The sequence below is a fragment of the Petromyzon marinus genome, chromosome 19, assembly GCF_048934315.1.
Source record: "Petromyzon marinus isolate PM22_M1 ecotype Great Lakes invasive population chromosome 19, UKy_Petmar_22M1.pri1.0, whole genome shotgun sequence".
In the NCBI taxonomy this organism is placed as follows: Eukaryota; Metazoa; Chordata; class Hyperoartia; order Petromyzontiformes; family Petromyzontidae; genus Petromyzon; species Petromyzon marinus.
Genome location: NC_133685.1, coordinates 3,844,427 through 3,860,278, shown reverse-complemented (window position 1 = coordinate 3,860,278; position 15,852 = coordinate 3,844,427). Strand labels below are relative to the sequence as shown.

At 50.2% G+C, this 15,852-nt stretch overlaps 1 protein-coding gene across 1 annotated transcript in view; it reads left to right on the top strand.

Annotated features, from left to right (window-relative positions):
- The window catches only part of LOC116943917 (uncharacterized), a 62,132-nt gene extending 47,709 nt beyond the window's left edge, over positions 1 to 14,423 (top strand). Inside the window, exon 2 of the mRNA XM_032957263.2 lies at positions 2,519 to 14,423. Within this exon, the coding sequence (XP_032813154.2) occupies positions 2,519 to 2,910 (392 nt within the window). The 3' untranslated portion in view covers positions 2,911 to 14,423. The remainder of the gene's footprint in view (positions 1 to 2,518) is intronic.
- Positions 14,424 to 15,852: the final 1,429 nt, after the last annotated feature.

Below are 15,852 nucleotides of genomic sequence, written 5' to 3'. Positions count from 1 at the left end.
TACCTGGTGTGATGTGTAAACATCGCCACTTGGGATACAAAGGCGGTCGGGCGTGGTGCTGGCCACCCACCCCTTCGTGTGCCGTGCCGACCTTCATTGGGTGCTCGCTAACAGCACTTGCCCCAAGAGTATGTTAAGGCTATACCGGGGATCTTTGTCTTTGTATATATGGTTTATATATATGGTGTATTTTAGTGGACAGAGTTTAACACGAAGCGGGCTTTCGCGACCAATATTATTCACGTCAATATAAATGTCTCGTTAAACCCGCCACCACCGGACATATCCTGACGTAAACAAAGCATTCTAATTAGTTCAGCGCACCGACAGTGGAGGATTTCTCCACAATTACAGCTGTCGTTTGATTATTCTGGTTGTAATTAAGCACGAAACTTCACGGCGCTCGAATCGTAAACGTCGTGGGTTGATTCTCCAACACACCGGCGTGCTGAACTAGTGACCAATCGGCGCTCTCTGTTTACGTGACACAACTTTACTAACTGGCTGTGTGTCGGGTGGTGGAGGGTTTAAAGACGAACTCCCCCCCCCCCTCCTCTTATGGCTCGTGGAGAGAGAGAGAGTCATAGGAGAGGAGAGAGAAAAGAGAGTGTCAGATGACATGGGAGTGAGAGTCATAGGCAGAGGGGGGAGAGGTAGGCCTTGAACAGGGAGGCAGGGAGTTGATATCGCTGGTGGCTGTGGGGGGGGGGGGGGGTTAGAATTCCAAGACATGACAGCAGCACATGAGAGAATAACAATCTCTAACGAAACGTTACGATTGTGGAAAAAAAAAAACGTTGGCCCGGAGTCTCCCAGTCTCTTTTTTTTTTGGGACCATCTTTTCACGAGGGTCCCTGCCACAATTTTGGATGTCCTTGGCCCATTACTTGAACGAGAGTTTGGCTTCGTGCGAGAGAAGTAGGACAAACAAAACCGTGAGAGCTCCCGCAGAACAAAACCCCGCGCGCGCGTTGCGCACGAGGGAGAGACGACACCCGGCACGTAGCCCCGCGACTGCAACAACCTGGCAAGCCGTGGTGGGGTGGCTCCAACCCATCAACCGTACCAAGTAGGCTTCGAGAGCCCTGTCGATTTAAAAACAAAATCAGGTGACCGGCAGTGGACTGGCAACGGCGTGGATTTCTATTTGTGTATTTACTTGAAATCACATTTTTTTTAAGCACTGGCTCGGGTGTCGACAAACGCGAAGCGGCCAGCAACAAACGGCACTCTTGAAGTTGTCATCGTGAATGCGGTTTATGGTGACGATGCGAACGACGCAAAAGTTAATATAACTCAATGTCTGTGTATAGACAGCTTATCTGCAGGGCTTATTTAGAAAGAGTGAGCACGCGAATTCACCTGTTCAAAGCGTTGCATAATGCCCTACAAAATAACCGCACGATGCGTTATTGCCCGCATTAATCTGGGATCATCTCTCGCGCCGTATACATTATTCTACAGCAAGCAAGAACTCGGGATGGATGGAAGGGTGGCGCAGTGATTAGCAGCACTGCGCTATATAATCTGACAAAGCGGAGTTCACTAAACCGCACCGACCAGCGTGATCAACCACAGTACGGCCAATCGCCTTCCATAACCGACACGGCGTGTGGAGGCCTTCGTCCAGCATCGGAGTGACTCGGAGCTGTTGATTACCGCATTCTCCGGATTACGATGAGGAGGACTGGAAAATTAAGACGAGCCCGGAACACGTTTCCGGTGTAAATAAAATCTCCCTAATCAAATCTGGGCACACACACACATAGCCCATTATAATACGCAACCCCCATCCCACTGTAATAAAAAATAAACATGATATTATTTATTTGTGCAATACACAATGCTCAATTCCACTTGGTTTGTTGTAAAACTCGCTTCCCGTGTTCGTATCACTTACCCTATCCCCCTCCTTCATTACTCCCGACTTGTCAACAATGCCCCCCCCCCGGTGCCCCCCCTGGTGCTCCCGCCCCACGGTACCCACCCACCAACTCTTCAACCTCCCCCGCACCCCCCCCCCCCCCATTGACAATAACCAACCCGCACGGCCCACAACAATCAGCACCACCACCACTGCCAGAACCCCACCCCCACCTCTCCATCGCCAGGAGCAGCCCAAGCACCCATCCCACCCATCCTTCCCAGCACGCGGCTGACGCGCACCGCGCACGAAAACACCCCGCGAAAGACAAAGATCCCCCGTGTAGCCTCTAACAGATCGTTGGGGGCAAGTGATGTTAGCGAGTGGCGCCAATGAAGGCCGGCGCGGTATAGCGCACGAGGGAGTTGGGCGGCCAGCAACCACGCCCGTTGTCTCCCGTGAATGCTTCCCGCACACACCGCACCAGGTACTACTCGTTTGAGGCTGAGTCGACCTAGGGGAGGCCCAGGACCGGTTCAGACATCCCTCGCCGGTGTTGGCGGTGTGCGGGTCCGTTTTTTTTTATCGCAGCCTGCTCACCACTGCACTACCGCCCCCCCCCCCACGCCTCCTTCTTTCCAAACTCTCACGCAGGACCTCGCAACCGCAAAGCCAAGAAGAAAGGAGGAGGCGGAGGAGGTGGAGGGACAGGAGGAGGTTCGGGTGGAGCAGCAGCAGCAGGAGGAGGCGGCGGAGGCTCGGGAGGAGAAGAGAAGCGACCACGGACCGCATTCTCGGCCGAGCAACTCTCTCGTCTCAAGTGCGAATTCCAGGCGTCTCGCTACCTGACCGAGGCGCGACGCCAGGCCCTCGCCCAGGAACTGCAGCTGAACGAGGCACAGATCAAGATCTGGTTCCAGAACAAGCGCGCCAAGCTGAAGAAGGCGAGCGGAGTGCGAAACCCGCTGGCCCTGCAGCTGATGGCGCAGGGCCTCTACAACCACGCGGGCGAGAGGTCGCGCTCCGATAAGACTGACAGCGAGTAGATTCGGATGGGCCCCCGGGAACAGGACATCGCAAAACTGTGGCTGTCACGTGTGCCGAACCTGTGTGGTGCACTGTGCTGCGTGGGTTGCGTTATGTCTGTTGCGTCTAGGTATTTGTGGCCACGCCACCCGCTTACCCGCCTACCCATCCGGCGATCTTTGTATTGCGTCAATAACACTGTGGCCTTAGACGTATAGTAAGCAGGCGACGTTTCTGATATTGGTACTTCGGGGTGCCTCGGCCCCAAACATCGGCTGTTCTATTTACGTACGTGTGTGTTTACTCTTAAGGCCGCCACACGCAGTGTCATTGACGAATTTGTTTGTTGTTGTTGTTGTCGTCGTCGTTTGTGCTTGTGCGCCGCTGCCAATGCAGCAGCAGCGTCGCCAAACTCGTCGCGCCGGCGATCTCTGTCGGTCACGCCCGTGTCCTCTTCACGAGGCGTCGCAGAGAGGCGAGAGACGTCCGGTCGCGGTCATGGGCCGGTGGATCTGAACATAATAATGGGCTATAAATGTATCACAACGCACACGCACGCTTGCGTGAATACACACGCGAACACGCGCGCACACACACACACGTGGACGCATGCAAAGACCCGAGCCCCCCCGTATAGGCTACACAGGCTATTGGGGCAAGTGCATTTAAAGGGCAAGTGTGAACGCCAACACCGGCGCACGAGGTGGTGGGTGAACAGCGCCACGCCCGGCCGCCTTTGTCTCCCTCCCCCCACTCCGCCCCCCCCTCTCCAATTCTGATGTTTACACACCGCACCAGGTAGTCGTTTAAAGCTGAGTCGACCTAGAGGAGTCCCAGCACGGGTTTAGGATTTTTGTCACCGATTTTGGCCATGAGCGGGAATCGAACTCGCATTCCACCTCGTTTCGCAGCGCTGCGCTAACCACGGAACTACCGCTCCCCATCATGCGCGCGCGCACAAACGAACACACGTGGTACACACGTGGTACACACGTGCGTAATATGCACGTGTACTTATCATAGGCATACTGTATTTACGGCAAAAAACAAAGATCACCCGTATAGCCTGTAACAAGACTGTTGGGGCAAGTGCTGTTAGCGAGCACCTATGAAGGCCGGCACAGCACACGAGGGGGTGGGTGGCCAGCACCACGCCCGGCCGCCTTTTTCTCCCCAGTGGCGATGTTTACACACCGCATCAGGTACTCATTTGAGGATGAGTCGACCTAGGGGAGGCCCAGGACCGGTTTAGATAATCGTCACCGGTGTTGGCCGTGAGCGGGAATTGAACTCAGGTGGCCAGGTTCATAGCGCAGCGTAGCGCTAACCGCTACACTACCGCTCCCCACACACTGAAAACACACACACAGACACACAGACACACGCGCGCGCGTATATATGAGTGCACATTGTCGTGTACGTATGTCCTGTGCTCGTCTAAGTGCACGTGCCAAACTCTTTTTTTTTGTTTTCACAAAAATAACAACTCACCGGCGATACACACGCCTCCTTGGGCATGACCGCAATCTTTTCTGCTCACGCACACAAATGTGGGCGGCGGGGGGGGGGGTTGGGGGAGTAATCCCTGCGATTCAAGAGGGATCCGGTCCGTTCCCTCCGCCCGACGATTCCAATTTCGGGCGTCACCGACTCTGCCACCCTCGACGGCGTTTCCGTGAGCCGTCCTTCTCCCTCGTGCGAGTAAAGCGCACGCGGGGTTGCTCCTCAGCTCGAAAACGAGCGTTGAGGCACCGGTGTTGGCCTCCCCGTTTGCAGCCCCCCCTGCAGAGTCGACGGTGGAAGTTCCACATTCGTACGGCGTGGGGAGCCGAGTCTATCCACGCCGCAACCACGGTTGACGTCCACACAATGTGGTCCCTATTTTATCGACCCCCCCCCCTGCATGGATGATGAGTTGAACCACACCCACCATCTCACACTCGCAACCTTCTGATTGAGAGTCACTCGCTCTACTGCTGAGTAGCCCCCTACCTGGCCCTGCTATTAACAACACCCCCATGTTGATAATGGGGGGGGGGGTGTTCTTCGACCATACTTCCCCGTTAATTGTCAGTGTTGATTGGAGAGGGAGCGGAGGAGGCGGAGGCCTTGTGACCGGTTCAGCTACCACTCGTCCACTGGCGTTATAACGTGGCCCAGGAATCGTACTCGTTTCGCCGCGGAGTTCCCAGAGTACCGCATGTATATATATATGTACTTACAATTAAATAATAGCAACGACAACCACAGCACAGCTGATTACCGCTTAATGCAAGCGGTGGTGAGACAAGCGAACGTAGGTGACCTTTTACATTTGGCTTGTGGACGTACTACGCTCGCAACGTGGGGGGCGAAATGTGCAGCCACTGGTTTATCTGTTGCGGCACTGCCTTAAAAACCAAAATATATATAGAGTACGTGTGATTTGTTAGAGCAATGTGGACCCTTGCTTGCGAGCTGAGAGACGCAGGAGAACGCTGGGCATTATTTTCACGACTATAATGGAGAGATGTCTCCCCCAAATCCTCCACCCCGCGTGACCCCAGACCGGTTCAAAAGTCACCAAGTCTCTCGTCAGCAAATAACCACGTGGTTCTTAAAACACACGAGTCCCCTTCCCCAGAAACTCACCAGAGATGTTGTTGGTTTTTTGTTGTTGTTGTTGTTGTTGCTGCTGCGTTTTGTTACAGGGATGAACCCCGTTTAGCCAGATGCCCGGCTATGGGTAAGATCGGTCACTACTGAAACCTTGTCTCCTTTGATGTAGAAGAGTGGTCGAGAAGTGAAGTTTGTTGTTGTTGTCTTCTCCTTATGAGAACAGTTTCTGAACAGCAGGGGCACAAATAGCGCAAACAAAACAAACAGCAACTGCGATCAAAAGGTGGACGTATGTATACGTATATTTAAAAGAAATAACAAATGAGTGTGCTTCTTGAATCGAGCAAGGTTGTGGTTTAGACGATCTTTGCCGAATAAAAAAAAGAGATGGGAGAATTCCAAAGTCGCGGCAGTAGCGGAGGGAGTTGCGTGACCTGCAGTGGTCGTGGTGGCGTTTGAGGAACGAAATCAGAATCAGAGAGATGTGTTCATACTGCAGGAGGGATCCAATGGGCTACACAGCTCTGTTTTTTATTTAAAGCTTTCGTGACTGCATGGATTCATCTTCTTGGTTCTTTCGGTAAAGTCACGTAGAAGGGAAATAATAAAAATAAAACATGATCAAATAAAAAATAAAATAAAATATTTTATTATGTTTTATTTTTATTACTTCATTATTATTTCCCTTCTACGTGACTTTACCGAAAGAACCAAGAAGATGAGTTCTGTTTTTCACAAATGTCCAGTAGGGGGTCATGGGGTCAGAACGTTACAACAACAAAGAAATACAGAGGCACGATAGGAGTGCGGCGTACAGGAAAGGTAAACAAATCACGAAACAAAGTACATAATAAACTATTTTACTTCAGCAGGGACAGCTCGCTGAGCTCTTCGCTTCTTCTTCTTCAGAGGCGACCTGAGCACAGACGATGCGCTCGAGGAAGTGGCTCGTCATGTGGAACATTTTATAGCGGCCAAATACTCTAAAGAGTCTAGGCGCATGTTTAGCGCGGGTGAGCCTCAGTCCGGCAGGTCCTTCACTCGATTTCGGTGAAGGTTACCAGTGGGTGAGGGTCACGGAAAACGGAAACCGTGGTAGTAGCGATAGTAGAGTGATATGGAGCGTTCGTGTAAAAAAACAACATGTTGATGTTTCTCTGTTGATTTGACTGGACGCAGCAACTCCTCGTCAAAGCTTCGGAGGCCGGGCGAACTTTATGGACAATGTGATTGCTTTAAATCAGCACCTCCGATTTAGCACGGTTGGCTGCGTACGGTGCGAAAGAAGCTCAACGTACGTACAAGACACGCTCAATGGAGGGCGTGTTGAAGTAGCGTATTTCCCGACACACACACACACGCACACAACAGCCTCCATTCGGCACTAAGTGGCGATGACGTCACAACGGCGCTTTGTGCCAGGCTAGGTGCACTCTGAGGTCACGTGACATGTCGAAGGCTCGCCGGCAGGAGGTCACGGGACCGAGACCCGGGTGATATTGGGTTGACTGACTGAGATGACCGACAGATGCACACACACACACACACGTAGACAAATACACACACGCGCATACACGTGCAGCTGACGTCAGCGGTGGGGTCAATGTGTACGTCTGTACGAACACACACGTGTGTGTGTTCATATGCTAGTGATGACCAAAACATCTGAGGACACGAGTTATTTACTCATCGCTGTCCATTTCAACGGCAAGATTATACACGCAGTACAAAAAATATATATCATTTTTGGCCAGTGATAAAATATGGTTCACTCGTTATTTGCAACGTAATAACCCCCTTGTCTAATACGGACAACGCAGAGCCCTTTTAAAAATTTGTTTTGTAAATCCGTAGCGCACCCACGCTGGTGAGCGCGGGTTGACGACGGCTGGACGTCTAGACGGGTACACGCGCATAGGTAGATCGAGTGGCACCGCTGTACGCTATAGCAGAATCTCGGTTTAAAGCCACTATCAAGGGACAGCCATACCCCGATTTACGTCTCTCCCCCACCCACCCAACCCCCCCTTAGCGTCGTTTTTGCAAATACGTCGTCGCTTTGTTACGAACACCGCTAAACCGAATTGGGTCGCCTCAACCCCACGCTTACGTCGCTTGACAACATCAGCAGCAGCAGCAGCATCGTCGCCCGTTCGTTCTCGTTATCAGTCGCCCCGCAGCCTCCACCACCACCACCCACCACCACCCCGTAACTCGCTTTGGATTTACGTCGTTTCGACATTCGTCGTCACGCCTTTCGGGAACGCATCCCCCGACGTAAACCGGGGCATTGTTGCTTTTTTGGGGGTTCAATCTCTCCCACTGCCACAGTGCTCCGAAGAACACTTCCCACGTTCACTGCAGATGGTGAAGTATGGGGATGTGCATGTATACACACACATAGATATAGTGGGGGAGGGGGGGGGTGATGCTTGTCGGAATTTGAAGCATCCTTGCCGCTCTGATCCGTTACTAGAGGGGGCACACTCTCTATAACTTGGGACAGACTTCTCTAGTCTGTATCAGCTATGCTCAATCCACTGCTAGATCCAATGACTCACACGAGCCGACGTACGTGCCCCGGCGATCCTGCGGTGCGATGATCCCCTGAGCACACGAACCGGGGTTGTTGTTGTTGCTGTTGTTGTTGCTGTTGTTGTTGTTGATATATGGCTCCATCTCCCCGGATGCCGATCCCGCCGCTAAGCTTTGAAACGTCAACGAATTGATCGCTACAAGCGTTGCTTCATAACCCAGAGGCGGCGCCTCCGATGACCACGGTCGTGGCTACGCACGGTGCGAAAGAAGTTCAGCGGACGTCAACCGCGCGTTCCCGAACAGTTTGAACGTTGTCAGAACTTTACGGAATAGCGCAGTAATAATGATGATGATGATTCCAGGGACAAATATGATCTTGTGATTGGCTTCGACGGGTCGTACATTCACTTCTGTCCCGTACAAGATCTGTTTATTTTTGTTTTGTTTTGTGTGCGGTCAACGGAATTTACCGAGCGCGCTAAAAAAAACAACATCGAAACGCAACACTGTGGCGTTGCATCGAGTTCGGAATTACTACCCCCCACCCTCTAGTATCCGATTAGTGCGGCTATGATGCTCGGTAGCGGCGGATGAAAATCGTCTCGGGGAACCCCGATTTTGATGGTGTAAAGGCTCCTTCGCGGCAACGAGACAGCACGAGGCCGTGTCTGTCCCGCGATTCTTAAACCCCTCCACCACCACCACCACGACCCCCCACCACCACTCCCCCCACCCTCACCCCACCACCACACTGCTGTATTACACATCGTTGCGTGCGTGATGAGTCGACGTGAACTTCTTAACTCTTTGACGGCTGAGAGCACCACCAGCAGCAGCAGCAGCAACGCGCGGTGTACCTGTTGTATGTACATTATAAATATATCTGGGGGGGGGGTGGGGGGGGAAGATGGGTTGGTATTATACATAGGCTACTATACATAGACATGCATATATAAAAGTGAGTATGTAGTTTAGAAGCTACGAGAGTGTGGTGCCTTGCAGAGCGAGCGAACGCGCGATCTTAAACACCAGCAGTAGCTTGAAAACAAACATAACGACGAGCTCCCTCCCAACGCTGGGAACTCGGCGAAAAATTGCACTGCACGGACACTGTAATAGCAGCTGTCGCCAGCATGTGTGTCACTCGAGACGACACAGACAAAGATCCCCCGCATAGCCTCAGCACAGACTGTTGGGGCAAGTGCTGTTAGCGAGCAGCGCCTAGAAACGACACGGAAAGTCAAAGACACACACACGCGCGCGTGCGTGTGCGTGTGTGTGTCTTGTATGGTCAGCTACACACTCGTCTAAGTGTTCACACACACGTGTGTGTATCTGACTATACACACGCGTATGTGTGCTTGTGCTCACATGCATGTGTATGGCCAGCTACACACATGCGTGTAAGTGCGTGTGAGCGTATGGTCAGCTACACACACATACACACATCTATGTGATCACTTACGCGTGTGTAATGTCAGCTACACACAAGTATATGTATGTGTGTCGCTGCATGGTCAGCTACACACGTGTGTGTGCATGTGTGTAGCTGGGGGTGGGTGGCCAGCACCACGCAACAAAGACAAAGATCCCCCGTATAGCCTGTAACAGACTGTTGGGGCAAGTGCTGGTAGCGACATTCACCTATGAAGGCCGGCACGGCACACGAGGGGGCGGGTGGCCAACACCACTCCCGACCGCCTTTGTCTCCCTCGTGCGAATGTTAAACACACCGCGCCGTGGTTACTCATTTAAGGCTAAGTCGACCAAGTGGAAGCCCAGCACCGGTTAGGGTATATTTGTCACTGACGTCAGCCGCGAGTGGAAGTCGAACCAAGGATTGTCGGTTCGCGTGGCGGAGTTGCGCTCCCTTATCTACAGCACTTGCCACTCCTCCCAACAGCCTGGAGTATATCTACGCGGGGAACTTTGCCTTTGTAATTGTTCATATACGTATCCGGTACGGTATATATGGCCAAACACACACACACACGTGTACACGTATACACGTGCGTGTGTGTTTGTAGTGCACCCATGTATGTGGGGAGCGGTGGTGTTGCGGTCAGCGCGCTGCGCTACTATTCCCGCTCACGTCCAACACCGATGACGTTTATCTGAACCGGTCCTGGGGCTCCCCTAGGTTGACTCAGCCTCAAACGAGTTCCTGGTGTGGGTGTGTAAACATCGCCACTGGGAAGACAAAGGTGGCCGGGCGAGGTGCTGGCAACCCCACACCGACTCTCGCATGCCGTGTTGTCCTTCACAGGTGCTACTCGCCAACAGCACTTGCCCCAACAGCCTGCGTAGGCTACACGGGGGAGGGGGGGATCTTTGTCTTTGTGGGTGCACGCATGGGAACAGACGGGCACGGCATCTCTGACCACGACGGAATCTCTTATGAGAGACGCTGGGGTTGGGGGGGGGTTGTTTTTGTTTATCTCAACAATCACTCGGCTTCTTTGAAATAAAAAAGGGGCCGTTTGGTTATTCTCTCGTTTAATATATCATTTAGCTCTGTTTATTATTGTTTTTTGTATTTTAGCACGAATATCTAAGAACCAAATATACTCTTCTTGTTGTTGTTGTTGCTGATGCTGGACACTAAGGCGGCCAGTGCGGAGTGAGTAGCCAGCCGTCGTACACCGCACGTATACACACCGCGTGTGCACGTATACACCCTACACCCCACGTGTACACGTGCACACACCGCGTGTGCACGTGCGTGCGTATGAATGGCCTTAGACTGTCGGAGCAAGTGCTGTTCGCGAGCCTTACAGTCTGTTCAGGCTTTACGGGGTGATCTGTCTTTGCCATGGCCTTAGTAGGTGCTCGCTAACGGCACTTGCTCCCCCACCCGCTCCCACCTCTCCGTTAAAGCCTATACGGGGGGTATGTCGCCTTTGACAGACTGTAGGGGCAAGTGCTGTTAGCGATCTTCACCTATGAAGGGCAGAACGGCACACGAGGGGGTGGGTGGCCAGACACCACGCCGGGTCGCCTTTGTATCTCCCCAGCGGCGATGTTTTTACACCACCGCACCGGGTGCTCGTTTGAGGCTGAGTCGACCTAAGGGGAGACCCACGACCGGTTCAGACAATCGCCACCGGTGTTGACCGTGAGCGGGAATTCGAAGTCGGCCAGCCGCGTTTCGCAGCGCAGCGCTCTGGCCGTTGCACTAACCGCTCGTCCACGACGCACACAGACAGAAGATACACGCACGCACAGCGCACGAAGCTCATCATTTTAGTTCCCACAGGCGGAAAAGGCTACACAGCTGGCGATGCGTAATCCATAACGGAAACTAAGGACAAATTGTCCTTTAACCGAAACCAAAGAGCGATTATTGCTGGACGAGAATTTAAAAAAAAACGCGCGCGAGCACGCGCGCACGCACGCACGCACGCGCACCGCGAAGTGGCTTCACGCCAGGCTGGGTGAACACTGGTACGTGCGCCACGCATGTGGCCACGTGTGTACACATTTTATATACAGGCCACTGGTAATCCAAGCCACCGCTGGGGGAAGGCGGGCGGGCGGGCGGGTGGTGTTGTGTTTGTCTGGCCATACTTCACCACGCTGGTCGGTTGCGGGTGGGAGAAGTGCATTGTTCGTGGTCGAGAAATCCTGGACATTGGTCGCTTGGCATCACAGTGAGTGCCAGCCGCAGCTTCGCCACTCCGTCGTAGTCATCATCATCATTATTATTATCAGATACGTTCAATCCACTGCTAAATGGACGCCTCCCTCCCGCCCCCCCCCCCCACCTCTCCCAAGTCGCCGCTTGCCTCTCTCCGAAAATTATATTATATACCGCATTTATATATCTACTATAGGTTTCCCACGCTTTATGCGGTAGTGATTGTGGATGCGTTCTAAAGTTACAAAAAGGGGGCGCACAAAGCAAAATCGTACGAGGAGACGGCTGCCTGGCGAGTAGCTCACACAATACACACAGGACACATTTGTTTCGCGTCCGACTCCATAGCGGCATGAGTGAATTCAAACCGCATATCGTGAATTCAAACCGCATATGGCGAATTTTGGGGAGAAATAGGTGAGCCACATATACGCGAAATCGCACGAACCGAGCTCGCATACAGCAAGTGAAACCTGTATATTGACACATATATATACAGGGTGGCACAAAAGTCAAGACACATAGGGTTATTATATTTATTTTGATACATCACATTAGGTCATTTCATCGTTTAAACACGTGCCCAAACTGACTTCCGGATCACTAATGCACGACGCATGAATTCTCTCTAGAAATTAATGTAGGACTTTATATTTTTTTAAGACTACATGCGTCCCCTTTGAACATTCATCGGTTCTGTTTTTGTTTTTTTTCTCAATTAATACGGGGTTCGTGGTAGAGCTTCGCAAATTACGGATTTGAGGTGACCTACCACAAGAATGCCAAGAAACATCGACGTGAATCATGATTATAGATTCATACAAAATATTAACTTACTAAATTTACAATTAAACAGTTTCAATGCCAGTGTCAAAATAAATGAAATAACCCTATGTGTGTCCTGACTTGCGAGCCACCCTGTGTGTATATATATACACGTGCGCACGTGTATACACATGTATACACACGTGCGCACGGACAACAGTAATACAAGTTCATCAAAGTGCTGCGGCTGAGAGATTTAATCGAGTGGCCTAAAATCAACACACTGCTAAAATTATATATTATACAGTATATTGTGTGTAAATATGTACCAGTAATTACAATAAATACAAAAAAACACACATCGAACAGTAGACACAATTCTAGAAGAACAACAAACTAATGGTTATGAAATATTTACAACAATTAACAGACAGACAAGACAAAACAATCCAGCAATATCTGTAGCCATTGATGAGTTAAACAAAAAAAACACAATACCAAAATGTACATAGCATTTGTAACGTGATTCAGTTCATTCTAGAGAAATAATTTTAGAGAAAGAATGAACGGCTCGTGTATACGTGCCGTCTGATATTGACGGCACCTATTTTGATCTCTCTATATATACGTATATATGTGTGTGTGTGTGCGTGCGCGTGTTGGAACTTGTGGATATTATCAGGCAAAAATTATTTACGCGCGAGTATCCGAAACGAGTTCGTCGTGTTTGTTTTTGGGGAGCATGCGATGGTGCATCGAGTTCCGTAGCGCGCGCGCGGGGGGGGGGATGTGATGGCGTGGTAGGATTCGTGACACATCCGTTGTGATGGGGCGCAGTGCGAGCCCGCGTGGTTGCTGGTGAGTCGCGATGCTCCGTACGGTCATTTGCGTTTCTTGTGCGCCGTGTAAGGTAACTGCCGCGTAAGTCTGTGATCCCGATTCAAGACAGCGACGACGATGATGATGATGATGACGACGATGCTTAAATGTTCTAAACGGAGTCTATATATATAAAAATGTGCGGTTGTCGTAAGACCATCTCTTAATTGTGCGTAGTGTGCGTGCGTATGCGTGTTGTGTGTGCGCGAAAGATCAATTTAACTACGAGTTAAGGTGGGGGGGGATAGGGGAGTACGTGCATGTGGGGGTTGGGGTGGATTGCAGCGCCTCCGATTAGCACGGTTGGCTACGTACGGCGCGAAAGAAGTGCAACATGCATTCGTATATCGGACAGGTATCGCTGAGTGTGAATAAATATAACTGGTTTCTTTTTTTGTAATTGTTTACATTGAATATTTTAACGTGAGTGCATACTATCATCATCATTATAACAACCACCACGATGATGAAAGACGATGATGTTGCAACTGTATATTGTACGTGAGTGTATATTGTATACCGCATAGATTATAGGTTCACCTCTGCTGTAAGCGCATCAATAATTTGCCAAGGACTTCCCATCGGTATATATTTTGGTTGGTCTCTGCCGGTACTGTAATTACAATTGTGCATATTCGCATACACCACACACACAAACAAATGCATATTTATTTAAAATAAAAGTATTCTGTTTTAACTTTGTAAATGACGATGACCCTTTTGCCAGTAAGACGAAGTGCAGAGAAAGCAAAGAGATGTTTGTTGTTGTTGTTATTATTATATATGCTCTCATCGTGTTGAAATGCATTTCCGACGTCGTCTAATAACAAAGCAGTCACCCCGTGTCTCATCCATTCAATGATAATATTCATTGATAACAATCATTGATAATAATCATTGATGATAATCATACACTCCGGGCAGTCTCCACCCCAACGGTTGTACGCACGCAGTTACACCTTGCTCTTTGTACAGACCCGGATCTCTGTTGTCACAGTTCGTGTGTTTGTATAAACAAAAAAAGACGAAAAGTATTGTCTTTATATTTATTGAGGTTTTTCTCTTTCCTTCCCTTCCTCTTTCTCTCCTTCAAAATAAAATGTTTTATGCTTCTCATGTTTAAATGTAGGATGTTTTAAAAATGTGTTTCTTGTGTTGGTGGTGGCTGTTGCAGGTATACTGCTACATTGTATGCCTTACACTAAATAACCTTTCACTATGTAATATTACATTAAATAACCTTACCCTATATAACCTTACAATAAATAACCTTACACCATTTAACATTACACTAAATAACTTTTCACTCAATAATCTTTACCCTATATAACCTTACACTATATAACCTTACACTATATAACCTTACACTAAATAACCTTACACTATTTAACATTACACTATATAACCTTACACTAAATGACCTTACACTACAATGACCTTACACTGAATAACCTTACACTGAATAACCTTACACTGAATTACCTTGCACTAAATAACCTTACACCAAATAACCTTACCCAATATGATCTTATACTAAACAACCTTACACTAAATAATCTTACACTAAATAACCTTACACCAAATAATCTTACGCTAAATAACCTTATATTATTAACCTTATACGAAATAACCTTACAATTATATCAATCGTAATTACATCGACCCATTCATCATCACACCACGAGCACACGTGTGCACAATGTCAATCAACTAATTAACGACGAATTATTGCGATGCCAATCCACTGCTGGACGAAGTCCTCCCGTCGACGTGTCGGCCATGGGAAGTTGCTTGGCCATACTTCACCTCGCTGGTCAGTGCTGGTTGGTATGTTTGAAGCGAGGAACCCAGGGATCGACTCGGACCATCACTCGCAACTTACGCCAGCCGTGGTCCGGAATTCAAGTCGGGTTTTTCGAATTTCATACACGCGGCGTGCTAATTGCTGCGCCACCGCTCCCTTACACCCCACCCCCACCGTCCCTCTCCCCAGGTAATAACGAGACAAACAAACAAAAAACGCAGCTCACCAAAAGCTCGGGTCAACTCTCGTCAACAAAATGTTGCGGGCACCACCTGGAATGTGTGCAGGCGGTGCAACTGCGCAAGGGACAACGATGACGCGTTCCCCGAATGATTATTGCCACTCGTTACGTTGTTACACCACACCCATCGCGGTTAATTTTGTCGAGATGTATGTGTGTGTGTGTATACCTCGGCACGCTCTGTCAATCTCACCACGTGCGTATTGAATTGGCTCGAAAAGGCGTACATTGCTTGCGACTCGTGCTAGTGCCTTACGCCGACGATCCATCCCTACCAGCCAATCAGCCTTGGCAACGTTCCGAAATACAACAACAACAACATCCAAATATCGGGTGAGAAACGAAGCCACCCTCTGGCTCATGGCGCTGCAGGGCGTCATTCGCGCGGCCGCTCATCTCCGGAGCGCGCGAATTGACTCCAGGACGCTTTGAGCGTCGCTCGGAGGATCTGTCGACGGTGAGATGAGCGACCCCCCACCCCCCCCCCCATCCACCCCCAC